Source organism: Lithobates pipiens, unplaced genomic scaffold (genome assembly GCF_037356315.1).
Source record: "Lithobates pipiens isolate NorthernLeopardFrog02 unplaced genomic scaffold, aLitPip1_a1.2 Scaffold_18, whole genome shotgun sequence".
Lineage (NCBI taxonomy): Eukaryota > Metazoa > Chordata > Amphibia > Anura > Ranidae > Lithobates > Lithobates pipiens.
In genome coordinates this window covers 151,840,929-151,861,095 of record NW_027507758.1, presented here as the reverse complement: position 1 = coordinate 151,861,095, position 20,167 = coordinate 151,840,929, and the positions used below count along the sequence as shown (strand labels likewise).

Genomic DNA, 20,167 nt, shown 5'->3' with positions numbered 1-20,167 from the left:
TCTTTTTGCTCAGCAGTGGTTTTCTCCTTGGAACTCTGCCATGCAGGCCATTTTTGCCCAGTCTTTTCCTGATGGTGGAGGCATGAACGCTGACCTTAACTGAGGCAAGTGAGGCCTGCAGTTCCTTGGACGTTGTTGTGGGGTCTTTTGTGACCTCTTGGATGAGTCATCGCTGCGCTCTTGGGGTAATTTTGGGCGGCCGGCCACTCCTGGGAAGGTTCACCACTGTTCCATGTCTTCGCCATTTGTGGATAATGGCTCTCACTGTGGTTCGCTGGATTCCCAAAGCTTTGGAAATGGCTTTATAACCCTTTCCAGACTGATAGATCTCAATTACTTTCTTTCTCAATTGTTCCTGAATTTCTTTGGGTCTCGGCATGATGTGTAGCTTTTAAGGATCTTCTGGTGGACCTTACAGTGTCAAGCAGCTCCTATTTAAGTGATGCCTTGATTGTGAACAGGTGTGGCAATAATCAGGCCTGGGTGTGGCTAGAGAAATTGAACTCAGGTGTGGACAACCACAGTTATAGTATGTTTTAACAAGGGGGGCAATCACTTTTTCACACAGGGCCATGATGGTTTGGATTTTTTTTCACCTTTATTAATAAACACCTTCATTTACAAATTGCATTTTGTGTTTACTTGTGTTGTCCTTGACTATTGTTTAAATTGGTTTGATGTTCCGAAACACTTAAGTGTGACAAACATGCAAAGGAACAGGAAATGAGGAAGGGGGCAAACACTTTTTCACACCACTGTATTGGACCTTGCGACAGAAGGTCCACTCGCATCGGCAGCCTCAAGGAACATCCGCCACCATTTGTACTATGTCGGCGTACCAACGACGTCAAGGCCAATCTGGGGCAATCAGAATCACCAGAAATCCCTCAGCCTCCATTCAGACGTGGTAAAAGTTTGAGTGGGGGGGGGGGGGGGGGAGCATAAAATCAGCCGATAATGCCCCCATGGAGCCACCAATGTGTCTGCCGCGTCTGCCAAGGGATCTTTTGACCTGGCCACAAACCTCTGCACCTTTCAATTGAGTCGAGAAGCCAGGAGATCCACATCTGGTGTACCCCAACTTAGGCAAAGGAGCCGAAATCCATCCGGATGTAGCGACCATTCCCCTTGGTCCAGCATATGACGACTTAAGTAGTTCGCTTGCCAGTTTTTTACGCCAGGAAAGTACACGGCCGACACAGCTGGCACACGCAGCTCTGGCCACCGCAGGACGTGAGCGACCTTCAGGGCTGCAGCTGAGGTCCTCGTACCTACTTGGTTGAAATATGCCACCGCCGTGGTGTTGTCTGACTGGATCCTGACCGGACTCCCCTGCAGCCTCTGTGACCATGTGGAGAGGCACAGCCCGATCGCCCAAAGTTCCAGCACATTGATCGGCAGGCGGGATTCTTCCTGCGTCTGGCAACCCTGGGCTGACTGTACGCCCCAAACTCCCCGCCAACCGGTCAGGCTGGCGTCTGTTGTGATCACTGTCCAATGAAGAGGAACGAACGACTTCACGGACCGAAGGGTCAGAGACCTCAGCCACCAGAGCAGGGAATCCCTGACTAGCTGGCTCACCCAGATTTGACAATCCAGAGATAACGGAGATTTGTCCCATTTTGACAGGATCTGCTTTTGCAAGACTCGAATGTGAAATGGAGCATACGGTAGCGCCTCGAAAGTGGCTACCATGAGACCCAGGACTAGCATGTACAAAATGCAGCGACGACCATCTGCGGGACATCAACAACTTCAACGCAGCTTCAAGAGTGTGCAGCTTGTCCGCAGGGAGAAAGACTCTCGCCTCTGAGGAGTCCAGGAGCAAGCCCAGGTACTCCAGACTGAGTCGGCACCAACACAGACTTCTGGAGGATCAGTACCCAACCAAACTCCTGAAGAATTTGCATGGCGATTGCCACATCCTTCCTTAATTCTTAGGCTGAAGCTGCTCTCAGAAGGAGGTCATCCAGGTAACCCACGATTGAGATCCCTTGCTGCCTTAGCAAAGCCAGATATGGGGGCTAGCACCTTGGTGATGGCCCTTGCTGCAGACGTCAGGCCAAAAGGGAGAGCTACAAATTGGTAGTGCTCATCCCTGACCGCAAATCGCAGAAACCTGAGATGCCCGACACATATGGGGACATGCAAGTATGCGTCCTTTATGTCCAGGGACACCAGGAAATGCTCCTGGTGGAGTGCAGTGACCATGGAGCGACCCGATTCCATCCTGAACCTTTGTACGTTCACAAAGAGGTTGATGGCCTTGAGATCTAGGACCGGACGGACCCTTCCTTCTTTGAGACTACAAACAGATTGTAGTAGAAACCCTGAAACCTTTCCGGCATTGGCACAGGCACTATGACCCCGCGCAACAGCAGGTCCTGTACTGCCCCGAACAGGGCTTCCGGACGAGCCAGAAGAAGATAATGAAGGTTGGAGGGAAAAAATAAATCTGTTTGGCAGACAAGAGAGAAACTATCTTGTATCCTGCTGAAACCAGTTTGTAGACCCACTGGTTGGAATGTAGGGAGGTCCACCGAGCTGCAAACTCCCGAAGGCAACCCCCCACCCGAGAGTCGGGCGGGAGAAAACCTTCATGCGGCAACAGATTTGCTTGCAGGCTTGCGAAACCAGGGACGCTTTTGTCCATTAGCGGGCACCTTGTCAGATTGGGAACGCTTACCTGCCGACCCGGATAGAAGAAAAATCCGCTTCTGAACAGAAAAGGAGGGCCCATGCCTACAGCGTGGCTCCTTACCTTTCCTGGACTGTGGGAGCAACGTACTCTTACCCCCAGTAACATTCTTAATAATGTCATCCAGCGTGGCTCCAAACAGCCTCTCTCCCTTGAAGGGCAAATCCGCCAGTGCTTTCTTAGATGCCTGGTCCGCAGCCAAATCAGGCAACGTAGCACCACAGCTAATACTGAGGCTCTAGAGAGCAAGGGGGCCTTATCTAAGGCTGCATCAAAGACATACTTAAGGCCGTGTACCAACTGGTCCATCAGATCCACGCAAACTGGGGAAGCCCGTTGCTTCTCCAACTCGTGGTGCAACAATTTAGCCCATTCAGTAAGCGTCTGACATCAGGGCCGTAATGCTGACCCCACCACCGTATCCTCCATCTTTAGGGTATCCCGCATCACTGTGATAAGTGCTCCTACAAGCGCTGATCCGGACACGGAGTTATTCTCACTGTCTGAACGGCCCTGGTCCACATCCTCTGAAATGTCAGAACAGGGGGCACCTGCCACAGCGGGACCAGAGTCTGAGTCAACTTTCCCCAGAAAACGGTGGGGGGGAGGGGGAGTTTTTTTACCACCCTTGAGCCCGCACGCCACTTCCATCCTGGCAACAAAGGACTCCAGGACCGCCGACAGAGGGTCCATAGGCACCACAGGTTGCCATAACAGGGATGTCCGGGGAAGAAGCGCCAGCTTCTGAAGCCATGCTGACCCACACTCACCAAGGCAGGTCACACAAAATGCCCACCCTCCTAGCTGCCACAGACTGAGGGGCCACTCGCAAGACTCACCACCCTGACCCAGGTACTGCGCTGTGCTGCTGCTGTCCGCTCTCCCCTGAGCCAAACACGAGGTGTTCTGTGTAAAAAGTGCGCTATTCTAGAAGGAAACAAGCACCCAGCGCTAGAGGCAAAACAAGTTGAGGCTACTAGAAAATGTCCGCTGGCTGCCTCAGCAAAACACGTCTGAGGGCGTCAGGAAAATGGGCGACCTCCCCACATGGCGTACACACCAAAATACCCCACCGTGGCCCAGAAACAGGGAAAAGGATGAGCGGACCCCCAACACCCAGTGCAGCCCCCTGGCAGGACTCGAAGGCCCCCCTCCCCCCGGCCAAATACGTGCACCGCACCCCCATATGCCCAGTCACACAGCGGCCCATAGCATAGAGAGGAGGGAAAGGGTCAGAAGAAAGGGAGAGAGAGAGACCCCCCTTGTCGACCTCCCAGGGAATGCCCAGCTGCTCCATCCTGCCAAGACAGGTGGAACCATACTTACCTCTCCTGCAGGGACTGCTGGACGCATTCCATGGACAGACCCATCACCCGAGCAGTATGGGGTGGCTGTCGGCCACAGCACACTATGACACGGACAACAGTAGCCCGGTCATATGTGTGCCCCAGGAGCATATAGCTCACCGGCCACCCCTGGATCAGACGGGGCATGTCGTGGCCGACCCAGCGCATAGTTAAGGTCTGCTCACGCACGATCGCCAAGATGGAGAGACTACCAGGATCTATATTATCCAGCCTGGCTGTTGATTGTAGATCACAGGAATCAAAACTGCAGAAAAATGAAAAAAAATTCCCAGGACCAATGGTCCCACCAGGAGCCAGGTCCTTCTCATACACTAGGCAGAAAAAAAAATGAGCTGCTGGATGCAGTGTGAGGGGTTATAGCCAGTAGGACTGCCCCCTGTGCAGTACTGTGCAGTTTTTAACATGTTCTGCCTAGTCCTCTCCTGAAGGGAGCGATATAACCCTAAGGTCAAGATGAAGATGCTGTGTCCGTCAATGAACGAAAGAAAACCGACGTGCGTCTGGAAGGAGGAGGGGGTTATATAAAGGGAGTAAAGTTCCTTAATTAGGGTTTACCAGTGTCAACACCTGACGGTAGGCTATAACCCATTAATTACTTAAAGCGGGAGTCCGCCGGGACTCCGCGTTTTTTTTTTTTTTTTTTTAAGTCAGCAGCTACAAATACTGCAGCTGCTGACTTTTAAAATGGTGACACTTACCTGTCCAGCGCGCCCGCGATGTCGGCACCCGAAGCCGATCTCTAGATCGACACTCGGGTGCTGCCGCCGCCATCTTGGGTATGGGAATCAGGAAATGGAGCCTTTCGGCTTCATTTCCCGGTTCCCTACTGCGCATGCGCGAGCCGCGCGGCGCAATCCGGACGGTCCCCGCTGCCTCTGGGAACTGTGCGTTTCCCAGCAGGCAGCGGGGCACTTGCGCAAAGGGGCGGGCAGTTGCGGAAAGGGGCGTAATCTACGCCCCTTTCCGCAGACAGCTATCCCGGAAGTGGGTGCAGTTACCTGGATTATCCAGGTAACTGCACCCCCCTCCCCCCTGAAAGGTGCCAATTGTGGCGCCGGAGGGGGGGGGGGATTCCGATGAGCGGAGGTCCATTTTAGGGTGCACCTCCGCTTTAAGGCTTTATGTCCCATGATGTACGATAAAGAAATTTGCTTTTCCCTCAAATTAACTCAACACACAGCTATTAATGTCTAAACCGCTGCCAACAAAAGTGAGTACACCCCTAAGTGAAAATGTCCAAATTGGGCCCAATTAGCCATTTCCCTCCCCGGTGTCATGCGACTCGGTGTTACAAGGTCTTAGGTGTGAATGGGGAGCAGGTGTGAAATTTGGTGGCATCACTCTCTCATACTGGTCACTGGAAGTTCAACATGGCACCTCAAGGCAAAGAACGGAGGATATGAAAAAAAGGATTGTTGCTCTACATAAAGATGGCCTAGGCTATAAGAAGATTGCCAAGTTCCTGAAACTGAGCTGCAGCACAGTGGCCAAGACCATACAGTGGTTTAACAGGACAGGTTCCACTCAGAACAGACCTCGTCATGGCCGACCAAAGAAGTAGAGTGCATGTGCTCAGCATCATCTCCAGAGGTTGCCTTTGGGAAATAGACATATGAGTGCTGCCAGCATTGCTGCAGAGGTTGAAGGGGTGAGGGTCAGCCTGTCAGTGCTCAGACCATATGCCGCACACTGCATCAAATTGCTCTGCTTGGCTGTCATCCCAGAAGGAAGCCAAAGATGATGCACAAGAAAGCTTGAAAACAGTTTGCTGAAGACAAACTAAAGGACATTAATTACTGGAACCATGTCCTGTGGTCTGATGAGACCAGGAAAAAACGTATTTGGTTCAGATGGTGTCAAGCGTGTGTGATAGCAACCAGGTGAGGAGAACAAAGACAATATGGTGGTAGGAGTGTCATGGTCTGGGGCTGCATGAGTGCTGCCGCTACTGGGGATCTATAGTCCATTGAGGGAACCACGAATACTGTGGCATACTGAAGCAGAGTATGATCCCCTCCCTTCGGAGACTGTGCCCTAAAGCAGTATTCCAAAATAACTACCCCAAACACACCTCCAAGATGACCACTACTTTGCTAAAGAAGCCAAGGGTAAAGGTGATGGACTGGCCATGTCTTAGGATCTAAACCCTATTAAACATCTGTGGGCATCCCCAAACGCAAGGTCTCCAAAATCCACCAGCTCCGTGATGTCGTCATGGAGGAGTGGAAGAGGATTCCAGTGGCAACCTGTGAAGCTCTGGTGAACTCCTTGACCAAGAGGGTTAAGGCAGTGCTGGAAAATAATGGTGGCCACACAAAATATTGACACTTTGCGCCCAATTTGGACTTTTCACTTAGGCGTGTACTCACTTTTGTTGCCAGCGGTTTGGACATTAATGGCTGTGTTGAGTTATTTTGAGGGGACAGTAAATTTACACTGTAAACTAAGCTGTACACTCATTGTAGCAAAGTGTAATTTCTTCAGTGTTGTCACATGAAAAGATATAACAAAATATTTACAAAAATGTGACATGTGTATTATATCTCGCACACACATAAACCTGATATTAGGAAGAAAGAAGCCTCCTTTTCTTACATCATAGCAACGTCTCACCCAGATTCTCCACCTCTGAGCTGGAGAATCTGGGATGGAGATATTTTACAGAGATGGCCATTGAGATCTTCAGATCTCTCTCACCTTCATAAACTGGTTATCTATGTAAAAGTGAATGACAGAACGGTGTGTCCTGTGGTGAGCCACTCCTCATCTTTGCTTCATAAACTGGCACACCTGAGAGATCAGCCTGATCATCAAGATCTCGGCTCTTCTGTTTGATAAACATACACCCTAGTCCCTTTAAAGCATACATTCAATATCTCATTCTTTTTGTAGACAATAACCTACAGTAGTCAAGACTGCAAAATCCATCTAACCAGAAGCTCAAGGACACCATACCATATACATGTATTTGGTTTACATTCCTTGGAGTACATCACAGGACCTGGAGATCATTATTCTCATGACTGCCACTATCAGTTGAATGGATACTGGCTAAAAGCAGGAATTCCTGCCCAGGCATAACCCACTTTCAGCTAAGCCCCAGTGCTGTAGCAAGCAATGAGAAATGCAGACAAGAGGTAAGGGATCCCTGGGTCCTGTAATGTCCTCCTAGAAAAGGATTTTTAAAACCAAAAATCCAAAATTACAGAACACAGTGGACATTATAGTCATGACTACTTGGGATGTCCCCAAGCATGGAATGTGGGCAGAATGGGGGGAGGGCAACACAGGGACAATAAGAACAAGCCCAAAACCAGAAGAGGGGGAAAACCCCAATTTAAAGCCACCTGCATAACAAAATAAGGGAAAACCCTGCTATAAAGCCACTTAAAAGACCTTTCAACTAAAACTGCCATTTGCAGAGGTGTGAACATCTACCTGGTAGAACTTAGTAAAATGTGAAGAGGAGACTAGATCGCAGCATTACAATCTTGAATAGAAGAAGCTTGGATGCTGAATCACCCAATAAGCACTGACATGCCTGGTGGAATGGGCCTTGACTATGAAAGAGAACGTTAATCCCAATACCATAGGTCTGAGAAATTAGCTTACAAACCCACCTAGAAATAGAAGGTCAGGAAGTAGACTGAACTTCGGAAGAACAAACCAAGAATCTGTTGAATCAAAGCTATAGACTTCAGATGAACTTAAGCACTTTGAACAACATTCAAAGTGTAAAAGCACCTTCTACTTAGGTTGCTTTTTTTTTTGATAGTTGGTCAAGTTGGTAGACTAATGTCCAATTTAGATGGAACAAGGAAACCACCCGAGGTAGGAAAGACAGCCAAGGCCTCAGCACTACCTTATCCTGGTGAACTAGGAAATTTCACTCACAGCAAAGTGCATTTAACTTTAGAATCCTGCAAGCCAAGATAATGGCCAAAAAACTACCTTGTACTTAAAGTGGAACTTTACTGATAACAACCTGATTAAAAAAAAAAAAAGAATGTTCTTCAGCAAAGAACATACATTGCCATAGTAATAATTATGCTACTAAAATTAGTGTCTACAGTAAATTGTCTCCAGCATGGTTCCTGTTTCTTCTTGCTGGAGGCTACAGTTGAAGTCCAGAGTCCCTGAACCAAATTAACGGTTAAAAAAAATAAAAAGATTAAAAAAAAAAAAAGTTACATTCCTGGAATGCCAGGATTGCCAACTGTCACATTTGTTTGTGTGCTTAACCAAACTGTCAAACTATCAAATGGCTGGTGTCATAACTGATCATATGTGAAGCACACCATGGGAGTTGCAAATCAAACAGAAGGAAATTCCTTGGCTGTAAAGGATAGGAGAGTTTAATTGCACCCTAAGGCTGTCAGCAGATTGGTCTCTACAAACTGTAGTGCCTAAAAATAGAGAGCAATTGGCCAAGTGCAGAGCAGAATGAGATGGTGTATTACTGGATGTTAAACAGTACAGACTCTTATTTTTAACGTTTTACATAGCTGCAAAAGGGGCCAGTCTGAAGTGATCTAGCAGGACTTAATTTTCTGACTAAAGTTCCACTTTAACTACTTGTCGACTGCCTAACTGAGAATTTACATCACCAATTTAATGTTAAATACCGAGAATATGGCTGCAGCTAGATGCCATAACCCTGGTATTTTCTCTTTCCTTAGGCAGCCGGCTTTCAGATAAAAGTGGTGCCTGCAGTGGATTCACCGCAGGACCACTTTTAGAAGTGGTGGGAGAGGTGCCCCCCTCCCGCCACTTCCCGGGCTTGCGTTCCCGATCGCAGAGCCCGGGAACCATACGGAGCCAGCAGCAATCTCTTTGCCCGTGGAGGACTGGAGCGACGCCATGACGTCACTTTCGGTTCTTGGAGCATGTCAAGTTCTTCACGTTTCTTAAAAGCAAAAATCTACAGCAAGGGTTGGAGGATCCCTGGTCCTCTATACAAATTTGTTCAGCTTGTTTTTGAACCTGGAGATCAGGATGTGCACATCTGTTTTTCTCCACATCCGACAGGGCTTTTGAAATATATCAAGGTGCAGAGACCTTTCTTTATGGGTCTGTGTGTTGGTTAACCTGGGAGGTCCACATACAGGGATGTAGATGGCTGAGAGAATTGAAATCTAAGTGTTTGCCTAGAAGAGTAGCAGAAATCTTGTTCTGCCCTACCACCCCATTCCCCTCCCCGCTGTAAATTTTTCGGTGCAGCATTTACTGAAATGAACGCAGCTAAGGGGGTGTGAGAAGCTGCCATCAAGAAAGCTTGCCTATGACTACCCTTTCCTGCCTGATCCATCATTCATAGAAGCTGTACTACGGTTTCAAAGAATGTCACACAATCTCTGATGGGGCAGAGCCATCATCTGCCAATCCCCCAGAGATCCTGTGTCATTCATAGGGCAGAGCAAGATTTTTCCTGAAACAAGAATCAACACAAGGGACACATCATACCAAGTTATATCCTTTGTGATGATTTTATGTTTGCAATTTTAGCTACAGTTAGGCTATAGATTTCTATTTTTTTATTATTTAGTCCCAATTAAAACCAAAGAGAAAATATGTTTGCAATTTTACAACAAATTAAAGCCCTATATTATACGTTACCATAGACTTCAAAACTTAAGATATTTTGGATGTAACTAAGACATTGCCAAAATGAAAAAAATGAAAAAAAAAACAAACAAACACCACCACTACTCTAGTATTGAAGTGGATAGGCAGCAGGAAAGCCACTCCTTTCCCCAATAGATGAAAACATTTACAAATCTCAATATGAAATATCGAACATTTTTATTTTAAAGATTCAAATCACAAGTTACTTTTGAGTAAACATTACGATATTAATTTAAGTAAATTTGTTAAAAATACAAGAGAAAATTTCAAAGGTAACACTTACCATACAGTGCATTTTTTGATGGTGAGTAGACAAATGCTAAAGTGTATAGATAAAAATTCAGCAAGCCATAGAAGGACAAAAACTCTGCTGGTGTTAAGTGTTAAGGGAAAATAAACTGACTCTTCTCTAGGAAACTTATACTTAGATCATGGACAACCACTGGAAGAACAAAGTAATGCTTAGGCTAAGGTCTAAAGGACCACTATCACGAAAAATACGATATTTAATAATAACTAAAAAGTAAAAAAGACATGCATCCACAATATTATCCACAATAATATATTCCATTTTTAATTTTCATGTTTTTATGAATATTTTTCTCTAAATTTTACACACAAAGAATACTTAAGCCATGTGAATACAATATGACCATGGTTAGTAACCCTGGCAGTTATAGTTTGTGGACCCCTGCCTTGGTCACCTTTGCTTTGACATCTTGTAAAAAAAAATGGAAAAGAATATAAACGCATAATATAGAAATAAACGTATATACTGAATATCATTATTTCATGCATTAACAATGCAGATATCACACTACAATGGTCCTACAAATCTCATAATCTGCATAATAGTAAATTCATACTCTAGATAACATTCACAACAATTCAAGAGGCGAATCTGTTGCTACTACCACCAGTTGGATTTTTAATAAGGTAGCAAGCAAAAGGATATAATTTTGATAATGTGTAGACAGCTCTGCAACAAAATTGTCCTCTAAAACTTGTGAACCGAATCTTAGATATAAAATGACAATGCTGCAAGACAAAAAAGGAGAATACAATAAACTTTAAAGTGATACTAAAGCCTTTTTTTTTTTTCATTTGAAAATAACTTGTTATACTCCCCTCCACTGTGCAGTGGTTTTGCAGAACAGCCTCAAACCTCCTCGAGTTCCTCTTCTATGCTTGCTATGGGGGCACCTGAGCAGAGCTGCTGCTCTGTGTGTCCATTCAGACAAGAAGCTCTCTCCTTATTGGCTCACTGACTTTTTGACTTTAATTGACAGCAGTGGGAGCAAATTGCGCTCCATTGCTGTCTCACCCAATCAGGAGGGAGAGTCCCGGCCAGCTGAGTCTCTCATGCAACATTGCTGGATCAAGATGGGCTCAGGCAATAAGTATTAGGGGGCTGCTGTACACAGGGGTTTTTTTTTTTATCTTATCTTCTGCCTTTAGAACCCACTTTAAGTATAAAAAAAAAAGTTATATACAGCTACTGTCATTTTTTTAGACAGTTCTTAATCTGTTTATTGTGACTCACTTATGAATGTCAGAAAATTTTACTTAACTGATCCACAGTAAAGGGTTTGAATATCATGAACAATCCATGTTTGCTTTGCTTCCAGAGCAAAGCAGATAACCTCTAAATATGTGTTTACCACTGACATACCTGATAACAAGCACTAGGAAAGTTAAAGCAGTAAGAAACTTTAGACGCAGATCTGAAAGACAGAAAACATTTTTAACATAACATTAAGAAGCAGTTCACAATCGTGTCTGGGCATTATGGCATCTCTAGGAGGACCCACTTCGAGTCAATAAACAAGCTATTAGGATGATCCCTTTCTCCTTTTCTTTATTCCTGAACTTTACCACTCATGCTTTTTTTCCAAGTTATAATATCCTTCTTTACAATGATACTATTCTACATGACTATGTTCCAACTGTAATACTGCTTTAACTGAAAATTTGCCATTTGTGGTTGTTTTAATTTGCTCTTACTCTTCAGCAAGTGCTTCATGTGAATATTGTGCTTACATTTTTTGAATGTCTTTTTCCTCTGTTTTTATTTTGATAAAAACAATAAAAATTGTTAAAAAAAAAAAAAAAGCAGTGGAAAAGTCACACCCCAAACTATAGTCAAAGCCTTTGTTTTTCACCTTTAGTTTAGCAAAGTTTATTACGGAAGGCTTAAAACTGGATGGATTTTGATGTGTTCTTTTTCCCGCTGACACAGGAAGTGAGGAAACTCTTCAAAGTGAGAGGAAGTCTTTCCCCTCACCTCCTGTTCCCATGAAAATGGACAATGGTTACAAGGACAAATAGAAAAAGGTGAATCTCACTAGTGGGGGCACAGGAAAAATTAAACAGAGGTCGTAAGCCTTACTTATATATATATTATTACTTAATCCAAAAAAAAAAAAAGTTTGGCTGGAGATACATATTAAAGTATTTAAGTCTAAAGGAAACAAGCATGTATGTGCTAGAACTATTATGTGTTCCAAGCTTCTAAACAATGACCCTGTCTATAGATGATCTCAAAAAAAAAAAAAAAAAAAAAAAAAGTGCTGCCATATGTAGAGAAAAGGGAGAAAAACTGCTGTGTTGGCAAATGTGAGGTGCCGCAGACATCACAGCAACGGACCCGTATAGCTGAAGGCTTATCAATAAGATGCTTTTTTCCTCTACTCAATGATACCTTCAATGTCCCATTCATGTGTTGTAGATAAAGGTTTTACCAATCACTAGTAGAAAGCAAAGTGACCATGGTGCAGATTGTTGTGATGCCATTTAATTTGAATTACACCCAAATGCACTATTACAGTATTGGGGAATGCAACTGCTTTGCAGTGCACCACAATGCACATTTCTATACAGTGTTTGAAAAATTAAGAAAAAAAACTGTAAGGTCCATTTTTGTGGTGTTAAAGAATGATGCCAGCCTGTTCAAAATGAATTAGCCGACTTAATGCAAATTAATATAAAACACAGGGATTGATTTACTAAACGGCAAATTGTGCACTGCAAGTGCATTTGCTCTAGATCTGGGGGGAAATAGGGAGTGATCATGCAAGGAAAAAAAAAAAAACCTGTATTTTTGCTTGCACATGACTGGAGGACAGAAACCAGAAAAGCATCCCCTCAGGTCTAGAGCAACTGCCCTTGCAGTGCATAGTACATTTGCCTTTAGTAAATCAACCCCATAGTCTGAAAATGCCCTTACTCTGTGGTGGATTAATGACTGATGTCAATTCACTTTATGTCATGAGACTTTGGACATTCTTTTCAATAGCACCCATTCAGATTGGTGCGACAAAGTCATGGCGATTTTGAAAAGGTGTCTGCACTACTTTTGAGTGCAAATTTGATCGGACTTCTCTCTGGACCCAAGTCACATCAAAGTCATGCTCCAAATTCACACTGGAAATCAGCGGCTTTGGAGTTGCACAAGTGCAAATGGAGCCTTCAATAATCAGAAATGAAGTGTTGTCAACTAAGTTTTAGTTGTGTGTACATAATATAGTCATACCCATTATCAAACAGCTCCAAGTAAAATCAGGATTTTGTATTCTTGTTACTACAGACCTGGACAAATGTTTGAAACATTTTAAAACAAATCTTTAGCACTCTCTGACATACACAGAAGCTATGAAATATGTTTCTGGTATTATTGACAAGATACACCCACTTTTACTTCCCACTTATGTACAGAATATAGTTCATTTTACAAAACATCTTACCAACATATGGCATATTTCGAAGTTCGGTACATGCTCTTATAACAAGGAACAAAAGATATAGGATGTACATTATTGCTACCACAAGGAAGAATATTTTCATGCCCTAATTGAAGAGAACATAGAAAGTTATTAGAAGGACAAATATAACATTTTCAATTCTGCATTTAAAAGTTAAACTTGAGTTCTCAAAACATCCACAATGAAAATTTCATCAAACGTATTGCAAAATCGAAGTCAAATGGGGACTATTCAGGCAGAGCTGCTTCTACAATGAGGTAGTAGCCTTACTTCTAAAGAACCCTAAGGCTCGGTGCACATATATGAATTGGATGCTGTTAAAACGCATCCAATTTGCATATAACACGTGAATCGGACTGCCTTTCAATCGAGCCGACCCACACATGCGGACGGTCGGGGTGCAGTTTTAAAAAGGGCCCTGTGCGATTTTGTGTCCAGTCCAGGTACGATTTCAGGTAAATCTGCACTTTAACTGATGAAAAAAAATGCACTAGACTGCTGCACTGAAATCGCAGCATGTGTGTGAACCCAACCTTATTACCAATTCACTACGCATGCAAAGCACCCAGGTATCATAGCAAACTTCCATAGGGCCCCCTTGGCTATGTTACCACATGCACCTGAGTGCAAACTATCTCAGACTATGAGCAATTATTGAACAACCTCATATTTTCACATATTTTTGCACTTTGATTAATGTTGTATGGTGGTTTAATCATTCAGAATCATTTTTTGTTAGATTTTTATAAAAAAGGGCAGGACAACCATTTTCATCTAATAACATGCAGCATGTTACTAGCCTCCTTCCCACACAATGCACAGCCGAGTCATTCATTCACAGTGATTAAGGAATGAATAAACTTCCAATCCAGCCCGTCACCATGGCAGATGGCTTGTAGTTCTCTGAATTGTGAAGATGGCGATAAACACCTTCAAAGTTAATTTACACTTCCTCCAGCTTTCGGGTTGCAGGAAAGAAATTTGCTTGATTCCCCCATCAACACAGACAGTGTTGATGTGGGAATTCCTCCTGCCGGGCCATTGTCCTCTCCCTGGGGGGTGGGGGGGGAAGCTGTCCCCGCTGGGAGAGGACAGATTGCTTATAGTGGCTATAGCAGCTGCTAGCGATACTCGCAGGTAAAACCCTTAGACTTGGGTACAACCAGCATGATCAATTGACAACACACACTTTAACTGCAAAAATATGTGAATTTATTTTATTATGAAAGGTGAACTTTAGCCTTTAATACTGGGAGCTTGTCGACAGGAAAAAGTGAGTTGCGCGATGACTTCATTGGTGAGGAGCATGGTGAAGCTCCTTTATTGCGTAGTCTGCAGACTAGGAGTGGGTCTGTGAAAAAGTCATATTACTAAAATAGCAGTGGAAGATTGCAAGTCAGACAGCCTTGCTAGGCTATCTGGAGAAAACATTGCATAAGAAAAAAAAAAAAAAGTAACAATTTTAACTTAGCAATTTTTTTTCTCTGGAGGTCAGTTGTAGAACATATTTTTTCAAAGGGAAAAAAAAACAAAAAAAAATAATTGGAATTTTAAATATAAAATTTAAAAAAAGTGGCTGAAGCATGGATGGCAACAAATTTAGAAGTTGTTCTAGATACCAAACTTGAGAAATAAATTACTAGTTTTATGGTCAGAGGCTGCTGTGCAGAGTTAAGGATAAGTGGGCAGCGGCTGCAGCACTGGAAACAGGTTACATGACATTTTAAGCTGTCTTCAGCTTCATAGAAATGCACTATAATTAAAGATTAATAGGCATGCAGCTAACTGAAGGAAAAAAACATTTTTAAGCTTTTAACAGCTTTACAAGTTTTAAGTAAAAGAACAATCATAGATCATTTTGTAAGATTGTGTGTGAATGTCTAATATTTCATAGGAATATGTAGCTCTGCATCTTTACATATCATAGTTATCAGATACAGCTATAAATGAAGGTAAAGCAGACCCAAAAACTGTATGCCGTTTAGTTTGCTAAAGCACTGTGTATAAACAACTGACTTATTTTAAGATTTTAATTTTTTTAACACCAGTTTTTCATCCTTCGTTATCACACAGTGTTGCTGATCTCCAGAAACCTTCCACTGTGTACATGAGCTTCAGCGTTGACTGCATGGCATTTCTCAGGCAGATTTTTCCCATAGTGATGGACTATGCCTATTGTAATCTCTCTATTTAAGGCAAGGTGATAATTGGGACACAGGGCAACAAGGATGTCATCGTATAACTTTGCAGGCAGTATTGTCGGGTAGTATTTTAATGAAAGATGCAAATGTAAAAAATACTGAATACGACTTTTTGTAGTCACATTAATATTTTAAAACTTTTACGAGGTTTTAGTACTTGGGTTTACGTATATGTTCATAGTAAAATTTCTTGACCTATAATATTTCCCTAGCATTGGTATTTAATATTTGTTTATACACAATCGGAGTAGTTACTGCAAATGTGCGTTTCTGAGCTTTCCGCTTAAGGGTTCAAATATGCTGTACACTGAAGGATCAATTCACCCAAAATGATTTCATTTCATGGCAGATGCTAGTGAGCTAGATTGCCTCCGGCTCCTTTTAGCTCTCAGGATAGCAGCAACTGGATATACAGTATGTGCTTGAGTTTCCAGGTCAGTACACCTGCTATTGTAATAATGAGGGAGGCCCCACTATCTCTGCAAAAAATTTTTGATTTATGAACGGACTGCCACGGTAAATTTTGTTCTGCCTGCTGTTAGAGTTAATGAAACTATAGATATCAATTCCTTCTAAATTAACCACTTGCTGTCTGGACCAATTTTGGCATTTCTCACATACATGTTAAAATCTGCATTTTTTTTTCTAGAAAACTACTTCAGGCCCCCAAACATTATGTATTTTCTGAAAGCAGAGGCCCTGAAGAATAAAATAATGGTTGTTGTCGCACAATATTTGCACAGTTCTTTATCAAAAGCAAAAATTTTAAAAGGGAAAAATACACTTGAGTGCATACAAACACAATAGAATACCATATAATATAAAAATGATGTTTTGATTAAACAGATTCAAAGCATGTCAAGATTTTAAAGAAGTGTGGGAATGTTTTTTTTTTTTTTTTATAAAATCATACTTGCCTAGGTAGATGCAGTATTGGACCGATGCTGCATCTGTCCCCTGTTGGCTCTAAAGCCTCGTACACACGATCGGATTGTTGGACTATTGTGCAAAGGGCGTTGGCCCAAACTTGTCTTGCATACAAAACGGCACACAACTGTTGGCCAACAATCACAAACATGGTGAAGTACTACATGTTTTTTCATCTCTTTAGCGCCACCCTTTGGGCTCCTTCTGCCAATTTCGTGCTACTAGAAGTTTGGCGAGTGTTCACGCTTTTCATTTCGAGCTTTTCAGTCTGTTTCTGAAGGGCAGTTTGTCAACCAGACGTTGCGGAATCAGAGGAGATAACTTGTTCTTTATTATTGGCCTCGTTATTGCTTTATTTTTTTGGCTGACTAATGATTTGATTTGGTATATTTTTGGATGCATAGAATGCACTTTTTGGTTAAGTTCTATTGACAGATAGCATGTCTAGTTTTATTTGTTTTCTTTTTTTAACCACTTCAATACTGGGCACTTATATACCTTCCTGCCCAGACCAATTTTCAGCTTTCAGTGCTGTCGCACTTTGAATGAGAATTGCACAGTCATACAACACTGTAACCAAACTAAATTTGTATCATTTTGCTCCCACAAATATAGCTTTCTTTAAGTGGTATTCGATTACTGCTGAGATTTTTACTTTCTGCTAAATAAATAAATAATAAAAAAAAGCCTGAACATTTTGGAAAAAAAAAAATTTTTTTTTGTTTTTGTAACAAAACTTTGTAAATAAGCAAGTTTTCTCCTTCACTGATGGGGCTGCACTGATGGGCACCGATGAGGTGGCATCAATGATGGGCACTAATATGTGGCACTGATGGGTACACAGGTGGCACAGATGGGCATGAACGGGCTATGATGTACACTAATTGATGGTCAGATGGATGCCAATCAGTGCCAAACAATAATGCCTGCCAATCAGTGATGCCCATTATGGGCACTGATTGGCATCCCTGGTGGTCCAGTGTGGGCATCCTTGGGGGGGGGGGGGGGGGGGGGGCTGCGCTGATAATCAGCACAGACCCCCCCCTGTCAGAGGAGCAGCTGATCGGCCTCTCCTCTACTCATGTCTGACAGATGCAAGTGAGGAAAAGCCGATCAATGGCTCTTCCTGTTTACACTGATCAGCCATGATTGGACACAGCTGATTACATAGTCCATCAGAGACTCTTTACCTAAATTGCCGTTGCAACGATTGCCGCGATGAACGTCCCTGGGGGCGCACAGGGGCTTGATGTCCTGGCGATGTCATACGACGTCCAGTGAGGATATTGAAACCACTTTGCCGCCGTCATTTTGCTATATGGCGAGCGGAAACTGGTTAACGCACAATAAAAAAAAATTGTGTAGCATAATACTTGGCTATGTGTTTTACTTCAAATTACAGTTTGGGAGTAGGCAGTTACATTTAAAAAAAATACAATGTGAAATTGACAAGGGACACCAACATAGTTACCCAATGTGCAGCGCTAAAAACTAGATGCGATATACTAAAACTCTAAAAATAATAAGATATTATGCAAAATATCCTCAATTATAGTGCAAGTGCTCAGTAATAGATGAATAAAGTGCAGGTGTTCAGTGTGTATATACACAGTCCTCAATATTGATCAGCAAGGAAAAGGCCATAAACATATCAAAGAACTAAACTAAAAACTCATCTTGATCTTTGAAAATACCAGACAGAAGTTGTGGCGTTATTGAACAGCGTTCTTACCAGGAGGTTGAGTGAATATGGGATCTGTGCTTATCATTAACCAGCCATTATATGGATGATGACCATCTAAGCTGTTACCATTTACTACAGGCTTGTTTTTAAAGCCCTTAAGGTGAGGACACACTTGAAGAGGGAGAGTGTATATTGCATGAAGACACCATTTGTTTCACTTTTTTCTTTGATATGTTTATGGACTTTTTCTTGTTTATCAATATTGAGGACTGTGTATATACACACACATTGAGCACTTGCACTATAATTGGGGATATTTTACATAATATATTATCTGTTTATTTATTACATATCATTTTTAGAGTCTTAGTATATTGTATATATTTTTTAGCACCACACATTGGGTATATATGTTCATATTGTCACATTTTGAGTAACTGGCCCAAAAAAAAAAAAAAAGATGTATAAAAATATGTAAATATTATTCTTGATATCACTAGAAAAAGCCTTTGAAAATGTGTTTACAATAACTCCATCAGTATCACCAGCAAAGCAGCGTCATTATTATCCCAAAGAAGAAGAGAATGTGCACTGCATTTCGAGATTTCATAATGTGCCACGTCACAAAGGTTAATCCTCCATTACAAAAACTAGTTTATAAGACTGACTGCTTCTGGCTGGTCCTTGCTTCCGAGCATGCATGTTTGTACTTTGGACTTTTGTACACACAAAAATCCGACAACAGACATTTGTCTGCTGAAAATTTTTTTAAAACCTGCTATCAAACATGATTGTCCATGGAAAATCCGACAATTGTGCGATGGAGCATACACACGGTTGGATTTTCCGCTAACAGTCTGTCATCACACATTTCCCTGTCGGAAAATCCAATCATCTGTACGAGGCTTAAGACTAAGAACCTAGCGATAAAACACCACTGATAGCTCATTTCTCAGTGCTCTCTGAGCAGAGAGCTGGTGACTGTCAGTCAGCGGCTCTCTGCTCTGCCCCCCCACGCTCACTGGAGTGCTGGGCTTTACAGGAAGTGGGAGTGCACGGCTCAGCTTCTCAACAGCTTGCCGAGAGGCTGAACCATGTGCCGATACAAGCTTGTGGGCAGATCCAGACCATATGGTCGAGATCTTTCCTGGGCCTGGACTGACCTCTGATGTCAGCTGTTTGCTGAAAATGGGTCCAAGGAGTGCAGAACGAAAATGTACTTTTATGTTCAACAGAAGAAATACAGTCAAACGAGCTGTACTTTAAAAATGTGCACACCGGGGAAATGACGACAAACTATGGTACCTAAAAATTTCTATAGGCAATGCTTTAAAAGCCTTCACAGGTTACCAGTTTAGAGTTAAACGTGAACTCTTGTGCTAAAATTATTGCTCTAACTCTGACGTGTCTAGTTATAACTATTTACATAGATATGCCTCTGGCTCCTTTTAGTTCAGGCACTGAAAACACTGTCCTTGTCTCCAAGCTGTACTTCCCTGTTGTCGCCCTAATAGGTTTCTTAAGGAGACAATATAAATGGTAATTTCAACATAAAATACACAGGCATGGTCCACTGTTGTCACCATCGGGCAACCCATTCTGAGAAGTGGCAGGTAGTTATCGCTGGAGTGCATACATGAAGTAGCTGCAAAGAGGCTTCATTGGATCGGAAGTTATGCAACACAACAGAGGATTGAAAAAAAAAAAAAAACTAGTATTTTACTAGTATTTAAAATAAGCCAAATGTTAATGACATATAATGCTTTTCAATCATCTTTTTTCATCTATTCATTTTTATGGTGGGAGGACTCTTGATGCAGAAGCTTCAGACCCCTGGATATAGTATGTATGTTGCTTTATTACTGGTTTCAATATTACCACTGATGTAGGCCAGATTTGTTGAC

The 20,167-nt window shown here is 42.7% G+C and overlaps 1 protein-coding gene across 2 annotated transcripts in view; it reads right to left on the bottom strand.

Moving 5' to 3' along the window:
- The window catches only part of TMEM181 (transmembrane protein 181), a 97,300-nt gene that overhangs the window by 18,781 nt on the left and 58,352 nt on the right, over positions 1–20,167 (bottom strand). For both annotated transcript variants that reach the window (XM_077486275.1, XM_077486276.1), the window contains exons 12-15: positions 13,434–13,536; positions 11,363–11,414; positions 10,646–10,728; positions 9,974–10,063 (exon numbers count right to left, since the gene is read on the bottom strand). In XM_077486275.1, the coding sequence (XP_077342401.1) occupies positions 9,974–10,063; positions 10,646–10,728; positions 11,363–11,414; positions 13,434–13,536 (328 nt within the window). The remainder of the gene's footprint in view (positions 1–9,973; positions 10,064–10,645; positions 10,729–11,362; positions 11,415–13,433; positions 13,537–20,167) is intronic.